Source organism: Silurus meridionalis, chromosome 5 (assembly GCF_014805685.1).
Source record: "Silurus meridionalis isolate SWU-2019-XX chromosome 5, ASM1480568v1, whole genome shotgun sequence".
Taxonomy (NCBI): Eukaryota; Metazoa; Chordata; class Actinopteri; order Siluriformes; family Siluridae; genus Silurus; species Silurus meridionalis.
The window spans coordinates 14,686,769-14,699,048 of NC_060888.1; the positions used below are offsets into that span (position 1 = coordinate 14,686,769).

At 35.9% G+C, this 12,280-nt stretch overlaps 1 protein-coding gene across 1 annotated transcript in view; it reads left to right on the forward strand.

The window, feature by feature from the left end:
* Positions 1-12,280, forward strand: part of kdrl (kinase insert domain receptor like) — a 42,591-nt gene that overhangs the window by 21,772 nt on the left and 8,539 nt on the right. Inside the window, exons 19-32 of the mRNA XM_046849450.1 lie at positions 1,022-1,136; positions 2,172-2,277; positions 4,286-4,570; positions 4,784-4,930; positions 5,293-5,421; positions 6,312-6,418; positions 6,728-6,863; positions 7,243-7,347; positions 8,928-9,041; positions 9,140-9,228; positions 9,309-9,462; positions 10,081-10,178; positions 10,654-10,776; positions 11,116-11,227. Of these exons, the coding sequence (XP_046705406.1) occupies positions 1,022-1,136; positions 2,172-2,277; positions 4,286-4,570; positions 4,784-4,930; positions 5,293-5,421; positions 6,312-6,418; positions 6,728-6,863; positions 7,243-7,347; positions 8,928-9,041; positions 9,140-9,228; positions 9,309-9,462; positions 10,081-10,178; positions 10,654-10,776; positions 11,116-11,227 (1,820 nt within the window). The remainder of the gene's footprint in view (positions 1-1,021; positions 1,137-2,171; positions 2,278-4,285; positions 4,571-4,783; positions 4,931-5,292; positions 5,422-6,311; positions 6,419-6,727; positions 6,864-7,242; positions 7,348-8,927; positions 9,042-9,139; positions 9,229-9,308; positions 9,463-10,080; positions 10,179-10,653; positions 10,777-11,115; positions 11,228-12,280) is intronic.

The window sequence follows — 12,280 nt, forward strand, 5'->3', positions numbered from 1 at the left end:
TTCTATAGAAGCATACACACTGAGCCCTTCTCCCTGTGGAGCAAGAGGATATCTTGCTAATCCTAGAGCTCATCTTTTCAGCAATCTAGTGTTTCTCAGTTTAAAGCCTAATATGTTAGAGAACCTGCAGAACAGGCTGGGTGGTATATATGCACACAAACTATGTAGTAATTATCAGCAAAAACAAATGTATAATCAGCACACCCATCAAAATAATAGTCATTGTTGGAAATAAATTGTTGGAAGGTTTGGAAAATAGATAAAAACAAAACAAAACAGAGTAGACACAGAATTCAAATACAGCATGTTAAAATGATGATAACTAAGAAATTGTGATCACCAGTGCTCCTGTGTGTGGTTTTATATAATTCAGTTGGGTCTGAAATGAGCAAAAGTTATCAAATGTTTCAGCCAGGGAGGTTTTAAAGTCAGTCTTATCTTATACAACCAGAAAGTGTGGGGGTGTTTCCTTTAAGTGGTGACTCATATCTCAGCCCATCCTGTCATGCTACAACTTCCTCTTTGGCCTCCACTCTCATAATCCCATTGTTATTTTCCTCAGAAGGATATAGCATTGCTTCTTGTTGTCTTCCACAAAGTAAATCACAGTAAGAAAAAAACAACAACTGATAATTGTATGGTGGCCTTAATAGGCATAAAGACTCAAGCTCCACTAGTTAAACAGATGATGTTTTTAATGCTAGGATTCTTTCCTTCATATCCTTTTTGAAATTTAATGAGGAAAGAGGACTTCTAATTTTTTTGCTCGTTCACAATTTGTCCTTTTTGTGACTCCTGTTTTAAAAGTTCTATTAGTCAAAACAGAAAGTCAACAGAACAAACTGTATCTGAGTGAAGCAGATATCATCCACATATTGCACACAGATTTCACACATTTTGTTTGCCAGAAATTACACATGTAATGTGTCAATTATAGTGCTTGCTAAGAACAAGTCTCATTTTTATTTAAAAAAATCTAATTATTTTCTAATCAGAAATTCCTCTCCTCTATGTTTGATAGGTGCAAACTGTATAAAAATCCAATACCTGTCAAGGACAGTAACAGATTTTCATATCCGGGTAATTTAATTAAGGATCTGTCCAATAAGCCTATGGAGATAAATGGCAGAAACAAGGTATGTATCACATGCTGATTACAAAAAAGGATTAAAAACAATTGTAAATGTAATTATTGTAATGATGTCCTAAAATCTTACAACATAGATGTCATACTATCCGGCAGAGTACACTACACAAAATTTATATGTAAGCTTTATGTGTATGTGGGATGTTTGCTAGTTCTTGTAAACAAAAAGACAATTCTTTATAGGGGTGTTTACTGATAACAAGGCAAAAATTAACATGTAAAATTTGTTGAGAGTGAATTCCTTTCTGACACACTATATAAAATCTGCAGCTTTAAACATCAGACCGATATGTTTCTCTTTTAGAATAAGTTAGAATGGCAGGGTGTTAGTCTGATTGCCTAGCTAAATCATTGGGGTTATTTTTGAAATGTAAGCTCATGTAACATGGAAACATGGCATTTTGCTGCAATTCTATACCTTATAATGAGAGAGGTTACACCTGGTAGCCAACATAATTTCTATTATAAACAGGTGTATTTTGTCAGACATAAATTACAAAGCAGAAAACAACCCTAAATGCTTTGCCTGAAATCCAGTTTGCTGCTTTGTTCTTGATGAACACAGATAATACTGGCAAAAATACAGACGTAATATGTTTGGTATCTTTTTTACAAAACCTTTTCCCCCATATGTCATGTAAATTTGTTGAGCATAGATTTAAAGTGATGGCTGTACTTGTTATGGGAGTATTTGTGTCTGCTCTTTTTCAAACAAACAAGCTCACTGTTATTTCTAATAAAATTGCTTCCACATGCATGGTGGCAATTTAGAAATGACATGAAACCCAGCAATAGTTTAGGTTTTACAACTTCTGTGCATGTGATGACTCATTGATTTAGTAAAACTCTAGAAACAGATAGTAACTCAAGTTTAAAATCAAATCTAGGCTCCTGCTGTGAGACAACAATGCTACCTATTGCACCACCATGTGAGCCAGTGGTTGCATACAGTAATTTAAGTAGTGTACTGAAATAGTAGTTTCATAGACAAATTTGTTCCAAAAAGGTGCTGTTTTATTCACAGACAATAAGTACTCTGGTTGTGGAGGCTAAAGTATCCGGACTCTACATTTGCAAAGCTAGCAATAAGTATGGAGAGAGGACAATGACGACTCATTTCTATGTGAATGGTAAGTGACTTATCTAGAGGTAATGTGGCTTTTTGGGAACAACAGATTTTTTTTCCAAACTCATCCCTGCTGGTTTATTATATGGTTATGAGAACAAATATACCCACTTCATTATTACTGATACATACATGAATAGCTATGCATATTCAGAAATGTGATCTTTGCGCTTGATTTTGCAATTAAGGAAGGGAGAGGGCATTCAATGATTCCACATCACTGTAAAGCATTGCAGAATAGAGAACAAAACATTTCCACTGTCATATGACATTCTGCAGAGTGGAGTTTGCTTTTGGTTGAATAGCTTGTTTCTCTAAATATTTTGCGTCAGCATAGATCACTATTGTTGACAGCTAAACAGATTCAAATGTTCTTGAACTGAACCGGAAGGCTACATAATTGAGCAGCTGGGACCACTAGCTTAGAACAATGAAGAAGAATTAAGTATATTTTATAACATCCAAACAGCAGGCAGATGGAGTTAGAACACTAAAATAAAAAAAGGTTGAAGTTGTTACTGAAATTAGCTAATTAAAAGACAGCAATGGCAGGCTATAGGGAACCAGAGGAGAATATAATGGCCTGGAGAATGTGCTGTGCCAAGGTGGGGATGACTCTGACCACAGGAATGCTGGTGAGGGGGACCGAATTGTAATAACAGCTGTGTTCTCTTACGGAACTCGAGACGCTCTCCAGCACTGTGAATAAACAAGCGTGTTCCAGCTCCCCCGAGGCCTGGCCTCAGCCTGGTTCCTATTGTAGCTGCTTCAGGTCGGCCATCTCTGCCGCCTTCCGCCAACAACCTGCTTCCAATTAGTAGTGATGAAACAGGAAATAACTGCACATTTGACATTCCGTGATGGATATATACAGCTTTGTGTGGTGTAGCGTGGGACAAAGTATGACCAGGCCTGATTACTGATTTTAGAATAGTATTTGTAATGTGAATATTATTGACATTATTATCAAGGATCTAAAATTCAGTGGAAAAATCTATGGCAATCTTTGTTTTTAAAATAAAATTTTCAATAACATTTTAATGTGATGCTGCATCAGACGTTGTTTAGTAGTGAAATATTACAAGCTTTGGAGGTTTAAGGATTTTGGTCCCCACCCCAGTGCTTTGAGTCTTAGTGTACACAACGTGTATATGCTTCAGCTTACCCTATAGTATAATATACCACAAGAATAGGAAATGTGGGATCAGGTTAATAGATGGTCATACACTGTCTCCCTGAAGTGTATGTAAATCAGTAGTTTGGTTTCATCTTCCCACCCTCTTTTACCTGATAGAGTAATTAAGATGGCTCTACGCCAAGGTAAGTCCAACAAATAACTACCAAATAACATTATTTTTTAAATACTTACAGAATTTATTTTTCCCTATTTGGAGAAAAATTATTTGCTTCAACTAACATAAAACAAACAAGTTTTCTCATAGTTTTATCTTAACCTTTGATAAATCTTAATTTATTTGACCAGTTCTAAAGTGAGGAATCTAAAGTGAGACATCCATACTGCTTGTGTCGAACACATAGAAGGCTTTCTTGCAATGAAAATGGTTTATCATATCAAAAGATCATATTGCCAACACTGAAGGGCTCTCCTGAAGAAAAAATGGCAAAAACGATTTAACCACAGCCACTGAGCGAACCTCTTGACTCCAACAACTTTTAATGCCCTTGGGTCAACCTCCAAAACTGCTCAACGACCTTTGACGCAACAACCCGAACTTTGTTTTTTTAAATCACATTTCTGGTATCCACACAACCAAAAAAAAACCAGGTCAACTCCTGTCTTTTACCTGCAGCTGGGAGCAAGTTAACACTCTCTGCAGCACAGTGATTACGGCGTGGCAAAAACATGTTTTCAAAAACAATTCAACTTTTTTTTTTTCCGCACTCTGTTGCACATTCACTTACACTGCATGCCAAATCCCTCCAAATCACCTTGCCAAAATAAAAGTCCTTTAGCATGATACCAGTTCCATTTTTTTTTCGTTGTGTTCCAGATCAGCTCCCGTCTTTTGAGGTCATACCCTTGACAGCCTCTGAAGGAGATGATGTCACTCTGATGTGCCGTGGCACAAGGTTTCTCTATGATAGCCTGAAATGGTTTGATTCACAGAATCGCCTGGTTCAGTCTGACCGCTCGATCGAGATCAGTCCTTATTCTGTCTCTCTTTCACTCAGACTGATAAATGTGTCTAGAAACCATACAAATGATTACATATGCAAAGCAGTCAACATCAACACCAAAAAAGAAGTCAATACAACATCTAAGTTAATCATTTATGGTGAGTTGCTTATCAAGCCATGAGCATATTTATCATCTGTTTATCATTCCTTCATGTTTATCATTTCTTCATCCTATGATTTCTGATATAAGACTAATTCTGTCACAAGTACAAAGTAGCTTTAAAATTTTGAATATGGCATGCATGCTACAAACTCTACAAAAAGTTTAATCTGTCATATGCAGTTTGTTTACTGTCTTGCTATTTGTACAGAGAGAAGAGTACCCTTGTTGATACAGAACTTGACAAGTCAGGAAGTGAACAGTAGCAGCACTCTGACCCTGGCATGTCTGGCCCATGGTGTGCCACCTCCATTAATTACATGGTACAAGGACAAAATTCCCATCACAGAAGGACCAGGTGAACTGCTGTTCAAGTTTATCAGTATTTCAATATTTAATAATTTAGACACATTTATTTTCAAAATATATATATACATGTATATTAGGGCTGTCATTATCTTTAAATATTGATTGCCAATGAATATAAGTAAAACAAATGTTAATGATTACAAATTATTTTTCACCAGAGTTTATTCAATTTTCTTTTTATATTTGAGTAAAGAAAGCATGTTAAAAATATATGTTTGTTGTGTCAAAGGTTATCATTTTAATTTAATTATTTTATATTTATTTATTTATAATGTTAATAAAAATGGGCATACAGAAATGTGAACTGCATTAAACTGCATTAATCATAAAGTAACTTGAAAATGTCTGCAGGAATTACTCTGAATGACAGTGGGGTCTTGATCATACAGAGGGTGAAGAAAGAGGATGAGGGCATGTATGAGTGTCAGGCCAGTAATGCTGAAGGTGTGGCAGCCTCTAGTGCGGTCATAACTGTATCGGGTGAGTACCAAATCTACTGATATTTAGCTACTTCTTCTTAGAATGTCTTGCAAAATAAACATGGTATTTCAAGAATGTCAGTGAAAAGTTGCAAGTTATTTTTACTATTTCTGTCCTGACATTAAAATCTATACTGAGCTTCTCTCTACACTCCCATGTATTTTTGTGACTGGGATAAAACACTTTAGTTAAACATCAATATTTAAACTATCCCATGAGAAAGAGTCTGAAGTTTCTGGGAATGCCATACAAATTCCAGGGCATTTTTTATGATAGGGGTTGCAGAGAGGGTCCCTCACTTGGGAGTTGACCTCTGTGCTATCAGCAAGGAGCTTCACTAATGACTGGCACAACGGCTTCTTAAAGTAGCAAAGGGTTTGAAACTTGAAACACTCTAACAGAAGACAAATGACAAGTAATGGTGTTCAGTATGGCATAACATAGCTTCTACTCCTAGTGTCTCCATTCAAATGATTCCACAGGAAGTCACTAACATTCTCTTCGGTTTTCTTAATGGTAAGAGCTGTCTGGTGGAACCAAGTGAATGAATTTGAGATATTTGTGTGTGCCTGCATTAAGCTGATTAAAAGCAAAATAGAGCAGGGAATATGCTTTAATTGCTTTATTGTTTGTTTTAAAATTTCCAAATGGCTTAGGCAATACGCTGGCTGTTGAATTTCTTTTAATTATTCATTTAATTATTATGAAAAAAAAATCTATATTCCTTTAATTTAGGATGTCTGCCTCCAGAACAATGCCATGTGCTTGCATATCCAAAATGTATACAAAATGAAATAACAACAACAAAGTAAACAAAGTCACAAAGTGCCTCAGGTAAAACTGTCTAAACTGCAGCGTAACCATTGGTATGTGATATTGTCTAACTTCAGGTGATGAAGGCAAGCCGAATATTGAGGTGATCATCCTTGTGTGCACGGGAGCTGCAGCCACCTTTCTTTGGATCATGCTCATTCTCTTCATCCGCAAACTAAGAAAGGTAACGGTATTAAAGAGTTAGAAAACCACTGCTATGCCTTAATTATCATAAATTTTTTAAACATTTCTAAGAATAGATGCATTCTGCAAATCTGTATGTTTCCTGGAACAGAAAACACTTAATGTGCATTTTTTTTCTTTTCTTTTTTCTTTTTACTGTGTAAGTGGTTTTATATTATTGTTGTCTCATATAACAACTCATAATAGTACCTCTTCAGCAGAAATGCTTAAATAACCAAATTGAATTTGTATTCAGTACTCTTTATGATAATTATTCAGTTAAACCCTAAAAAACTATTCATCTGTTAAGCCAAGTTCAGCAGATCTGAAGACAGGCTACCTGTCCATCATCATGGATCCTGAACAGATGCCTCTTAATGAACAGTGGGATCATTTACCCTATGACAGCAGCAAATGGGAGTTCCCTAGAGACCGTCTTCGACTGGGTGAGTTTTATTAATGCAATGGTTTTAGCGTAAAAACACCTACAGAAACCACAAAAAAACAAGTTAGTCAATCTTAATGATCTCAACACTGAATAAATTCTCAGCATGGACATTTCTGTCATCCATGCATAAGGTTTGGCTTATCGGATAAAAGGGTTGTATCATTATTACTTCAGTGACCCGTGTTTGTTGTACGTTCCTGAGTACCCCATAAATTCCCTGTGGAGAGCTACAGAAGTGGTCCCAAGCTCGCCAGATTGTTTTAATTACAGGCCCATATCTTTACTGACAGGGAAAGCAGCCTGATTTATGATCCTCAAGGTAGGACAAAGTAAACCAACAAACTTACTTTATCTCTTTCTCTCTCTGTGTTCTATAGGTAAAACACTGGGCCATGGTGCGTTTGGAAAAGTTGTAGAGGCCTCTGCATTTGGCATAGACAAGCTCTCCACGTGTAAAACCGTTGCTGTTAAAATGCTGAAAGGTAAGATAATGACAAATCATTGATTTGGTCCTTAACATTTAAATTTGAACAATCTCTATTATGAGATGCCAAGATCAGATGTATGAAATTTTTTGTTTCTTGTATTCTCTTTTCATTTAATTTATGCACCATACTGGGAAAAGCCATGTCTCCAGATATTTGTTCTTTGAATTAGATTTACATTTAAAGCAAAAACTCATCACAGCTGAATGGTTTTTCTTTTGCCCAAAACCTTTCACATCAAAAGATAGATGCAGAGTTAATTATCAGTTGGCGGGTTTGTATATAGAGTTTGCATCTGAGGACCCATTTGATAAGATTGATTATGTGCAGATATGACACAAATGAAAAAATGCCATGTCTAATTGTGATGCATGTGCAACTGTTCATGTACACTTTTATTACCTAACCTTGAACAGATGTTTTGTAATATTCCCACATTCCCATGTTGGATTTATGGACACATTTTTTAGTTTTTTTGTTTGGGGGGTATTGTCTTGCTGCTTATATGCGTATCCTCAGTGAGGTTACATAACCGACCACACCACTAGCAGTACTGATTTGACAAATAATTTTGTAAACAAATTATTAAGCATGTACATTAAGAAAGAACCTACAACAATAGTTATAATATTAAATGAAACTACATCATTGGTTAAAATTGTTTTGGAAAGCTGTGTGTGCTTTACCAGTGGAGTTGTGTGATGATAAATCTGATGCATATTTTTCCTTAAGCATTAATCATTGGGTGTGAGTATCTAGCCAGAGGATATTTCATGCACCCTGGGTTATTTTCTAATGAGAAGCAGTGCACTTTCTTAAAGTTCCTATGTATTCCTATGTATTCAGTTTCCAGAATGCTGCACTTAATTATTTTGTGAAATATCTTTCTGATCTTCTTTGTGATTACATTTCATCCTTACAACAAATCCGATAAGGATGATGTAGAGGACAGACATGTCCTCGTTTTTATTATTGTCTAATTAACTTCAGAAATAGCACAGCTAAAATTCCTTTTGATGGAAATCTTTGACATTTTGATGGTGTTACGCCATAGAAAACACAAGTTAAGAAGCATAGCTTTGTGGCCTCTAACATGGTCTGGTCCTTTGACCTTTAATGATCACCAGATTCATTTTCTTGAGTAGCATTTCTGACCCTGATAATATGTGCAATTCTGTCAACAGTTATAGTTATTTCTTTCTATAAATCTTGCTTGCATGGACATACATATTGATCATTCAGCCAGATGTTGATTTAGGTATGTATTATGCAATATGTGTTATCTTTTTTAGAAGAAGATATCTTGAGCTATCATTTTGGGTGTTTAAAATTTGTTATAGGTCATTGTATTTATTGCACAAACACAAACATTAAACTTTAAAGGTCTTTAGATAATAGATCTACAGATTATTATTCACATGTATGAAACTCCATTCAGACAAATCTGTCAAAGGTTAAAACACAGATCATCGTCCTATAACAGCTGTTACACTGAACCAGAAACCAAAAAGAACTGTATTGGCCAAGGAATATTTCACTGATTTCCTTCAACTATATGCTCTTGTCCTGTATACTAGGAGGAGCTACAAACAGTGAATGCAGAGCTCTTATGTCTGAACTGAAGATACTTATTCATATTGGCCACCATCTCAATGTTGTCAATCTACTGGGAGCCTGCACTAAGCAAGGAGGTAAGAATGCAGGGACTTGTGCTCAGGTTTAAATTTGAAATGTTTATTTGAGCAAGTTATATACACTTTAATTATACACTGTTTTCTGCTTGTTTCAGGCCCATTGATGATTATTGTGGAGTACTGCAAGTATGGCAACCTTTCTAATTACTTGCGGAGCAAGAGGGGAGACTTTGTGGTTTATAAAGTAAGTATAAGATTTGCTGTATGTATAACACTATGACAATACTGTTCAATATGATTACTAATGTATATTTCTTTGATAAGTCTCAGGATGGCAAAGCACTACTGCCTAGTTCAGGGTGTGAACTAAGTGAACTCCTGAAGCGGCGACTGGAGAGTGTGGCTAGCACGGGAAGCTCAGCCAGTTCAGGCTTTATTGAAGATAAGAGCTACTGCGACTCAGAAGAAGAAGAGGAAGGTAGTGGCTAAATGTCTTCCTTCCTCTCCTACAGTCTTACAATTCTTACCTCCACCCCACCCTGTGTACTCCAAATCCTCCTTTGGTTATTTCAGGTTGATAGGATGCTTCCTCTGGGATGCATAAATGCAATTTATATTTATCACGACTCACTGTCGCCTGCTGTACATAAAGCTTGTTTTTTTTCATTTCCTGCCTTAGACGCAAGCTAATGTGTTTCTGGCATAGCTTAGCTTGCCTGTTATTTTTGGTATTGATAAACTGTTTATCCAGGTAGAAGAGAGGAAGGGTCACCCCATTCCAACAAAACACCCTCCCAACCCCTACTCCGTTTCCCAAAGAAACACCACCGTCACCCCCAAGGTTCACTGACAAGCTATTTCAAACAAGTTCTAAAAATAAGATCTTTTAGATATATTTACAACATAAGGAAGCATCTGAGGAAAACAACTCAAAGTTCAAGACAAACATACAAGCTTAGCAGGAAATGTTTATCTTCTGCATATTATCAGTGGGTAGAGAAGGCTTTGGGAAGTCTTTATGTCTTAGGATCTACAATGGTTGGAAATGGTTTTTTTTTTTTATTTGTTGCTGATATTGTTTTACTATTTCACACAGAGACTGAAGACATGTATAAGAGAGTGTTGACACTAGAGGACTTAATTTGCTACAGCTTTCAAGTAGCCAAAGGCATGGAGTTTTTGGCTTCACGAAAAGTAAGTCCTTAATTAAATTGTTTTTATTACTGTCTCCTAATCCTTGTCAGGTTTTGGTTCAAAGCTTAATTTCTGTTTTTTCTTGTTAGTTCTCATTTTTATCATTAAAAAATATGCATATGTTCTGTTATTTTGAAGTTGTATCAGTTTTTTTTTAATTTTAACATTTGAATGCCCTTTACCACACACATAAATATAGAGAGATTTGCTCACACAAACACAAATGTAATATGAAGATCAGATTTGGTTCAAAGGAACTGTGGAGCTCCTCTTGTTACTGTGGTTACGTCTTACGTTCTGCACAACCACATCACCTGCTTTACATTATCACACCTTTCTTCCATGTGTTTCCAGTGACCGCATGGTAGATAAAAGATGAAATATAGGCATCTCTAATCAAGACAGTTTCTCTCTTCAAGGTTGGCATGTTTAAATTTGAAACATAAGTCAAGCATTGGACTTCTTTTTCTTCCAGTGTATTCACCGTGATTTGGCAGCCCGGAACATCCTTTTGTCTGAAAACAACGTTGTTAAGATATGTGATTTTGGACTAGCCAGAGACGTGTATAAAGACCCAGACTACGTTCGTAAAGGAGATGTAAGTTCAGATCACCTTTAACTAAAATAATCAAAAAGCACTTAACATGATGGACAATTATAATAACAGCCTGAGCTTGGAAATATACAGTGATTTTAGTTAATGCCAAGAGTCCCTGGCATGTGCACAATTATTTTTAGCCACTGACAATATTATTTTGTTCAGAGGATGTTTTGCCTGGTGTCGAGTGCGGTCACTATGTCGTGCTGATTTTGTATTCAAGCAGGCTCCCACTGTTTTACAGTGTGCTTGTCTGCTAAACATGTACGGCTACAGTTGACACAGGTGAATTAGGAGTCTGTTTAAAAACTTGGGTTAATCTTCCTAATATTTCTACAGGCCAGACTTCCTCTTAAGTGGATGGCACCAGAAGCCATATTTGACAAGATCTATACTACACAGAGTGATGTTTGGTCCTTTGGAGTGCTAATGTGGGAGATCTTCTCTCTGGGTAAGTATCACTCCCGCCCCTGGAGGGTATAGGTCACAGTCAACTTTACTAACAACACCCAGTGTACAAACTCTGTAATTGCACATGTGAATTGAAATAAACATATGACCCTTATATGAATTATATTTGATCACTATAGATGAGAAACAAATTAAGATGTAAAAATGTGTAAGATATGCAAAAGTATCTACACCCTTATTGTGTTTTGTTCCATGGCTTATTGCCAGACATAGTTAGCCAGACAAAGTTAATATTTTGGTGTTACTGGAATACCATTGCTGTTGTATGCACTTTCAGTTCCACAATACAGTTCAAGGAATATGGCCGTTTGAATATCCGTTTTTTTTTTTTGCCATTTTTCCAGTACAGTATAACGGGCAGCTTCATTTTCACTGCAAGTATTCTACCATTTGTTGTGTTTCTTCATATCCTTGGTCAAAGGCACATAGTGGACAACATGACTTTGTCCAGAGCTATCAAAATATTATTATCAATAAAATATGTTTGTTGGGTCATCTTTAAAAAAGGAATTTATTTGTACTTGAGCAAATATCGACTTTTATGTAAAAAAAAAAATAAATAAACTTACAATTACACTGGATTTTTCTCCCCAGCTGCTAATGAAAGTAAATGAAAAAAAAAGTAAATGTTCACTGTAAATGTTTGCACTGACAATAAAAGCACTGCAACCTTTAAGAAAATAATATATGTTAAGAGGCCAACTGACTTTCATTTTCTTTTTAAAACAAGTCATAAACTATATGCACAACTAATGTGTTACATGTTAAACACTAACACTTTAAAACACATTAAATGTCATTATTCGTTAAAATAATGAATTTAGTTATACTGTACATTTGGTTTGTTTGTTTGTGTGTGTGTGTGTGTGTGTGTGTGTGTGTGTGTGTGTGTGTGTGTGTGTGTGTGTGTGTTTGTGTGTTTTTGTTTCCCAACTTTGCCAACTGAAGCAATTTTTTGGAACTTAATCATGTTTGAAGAACAAATGTTTTCATCAGTCCCAAAATACACTCTCATGCATACATATATATTGGA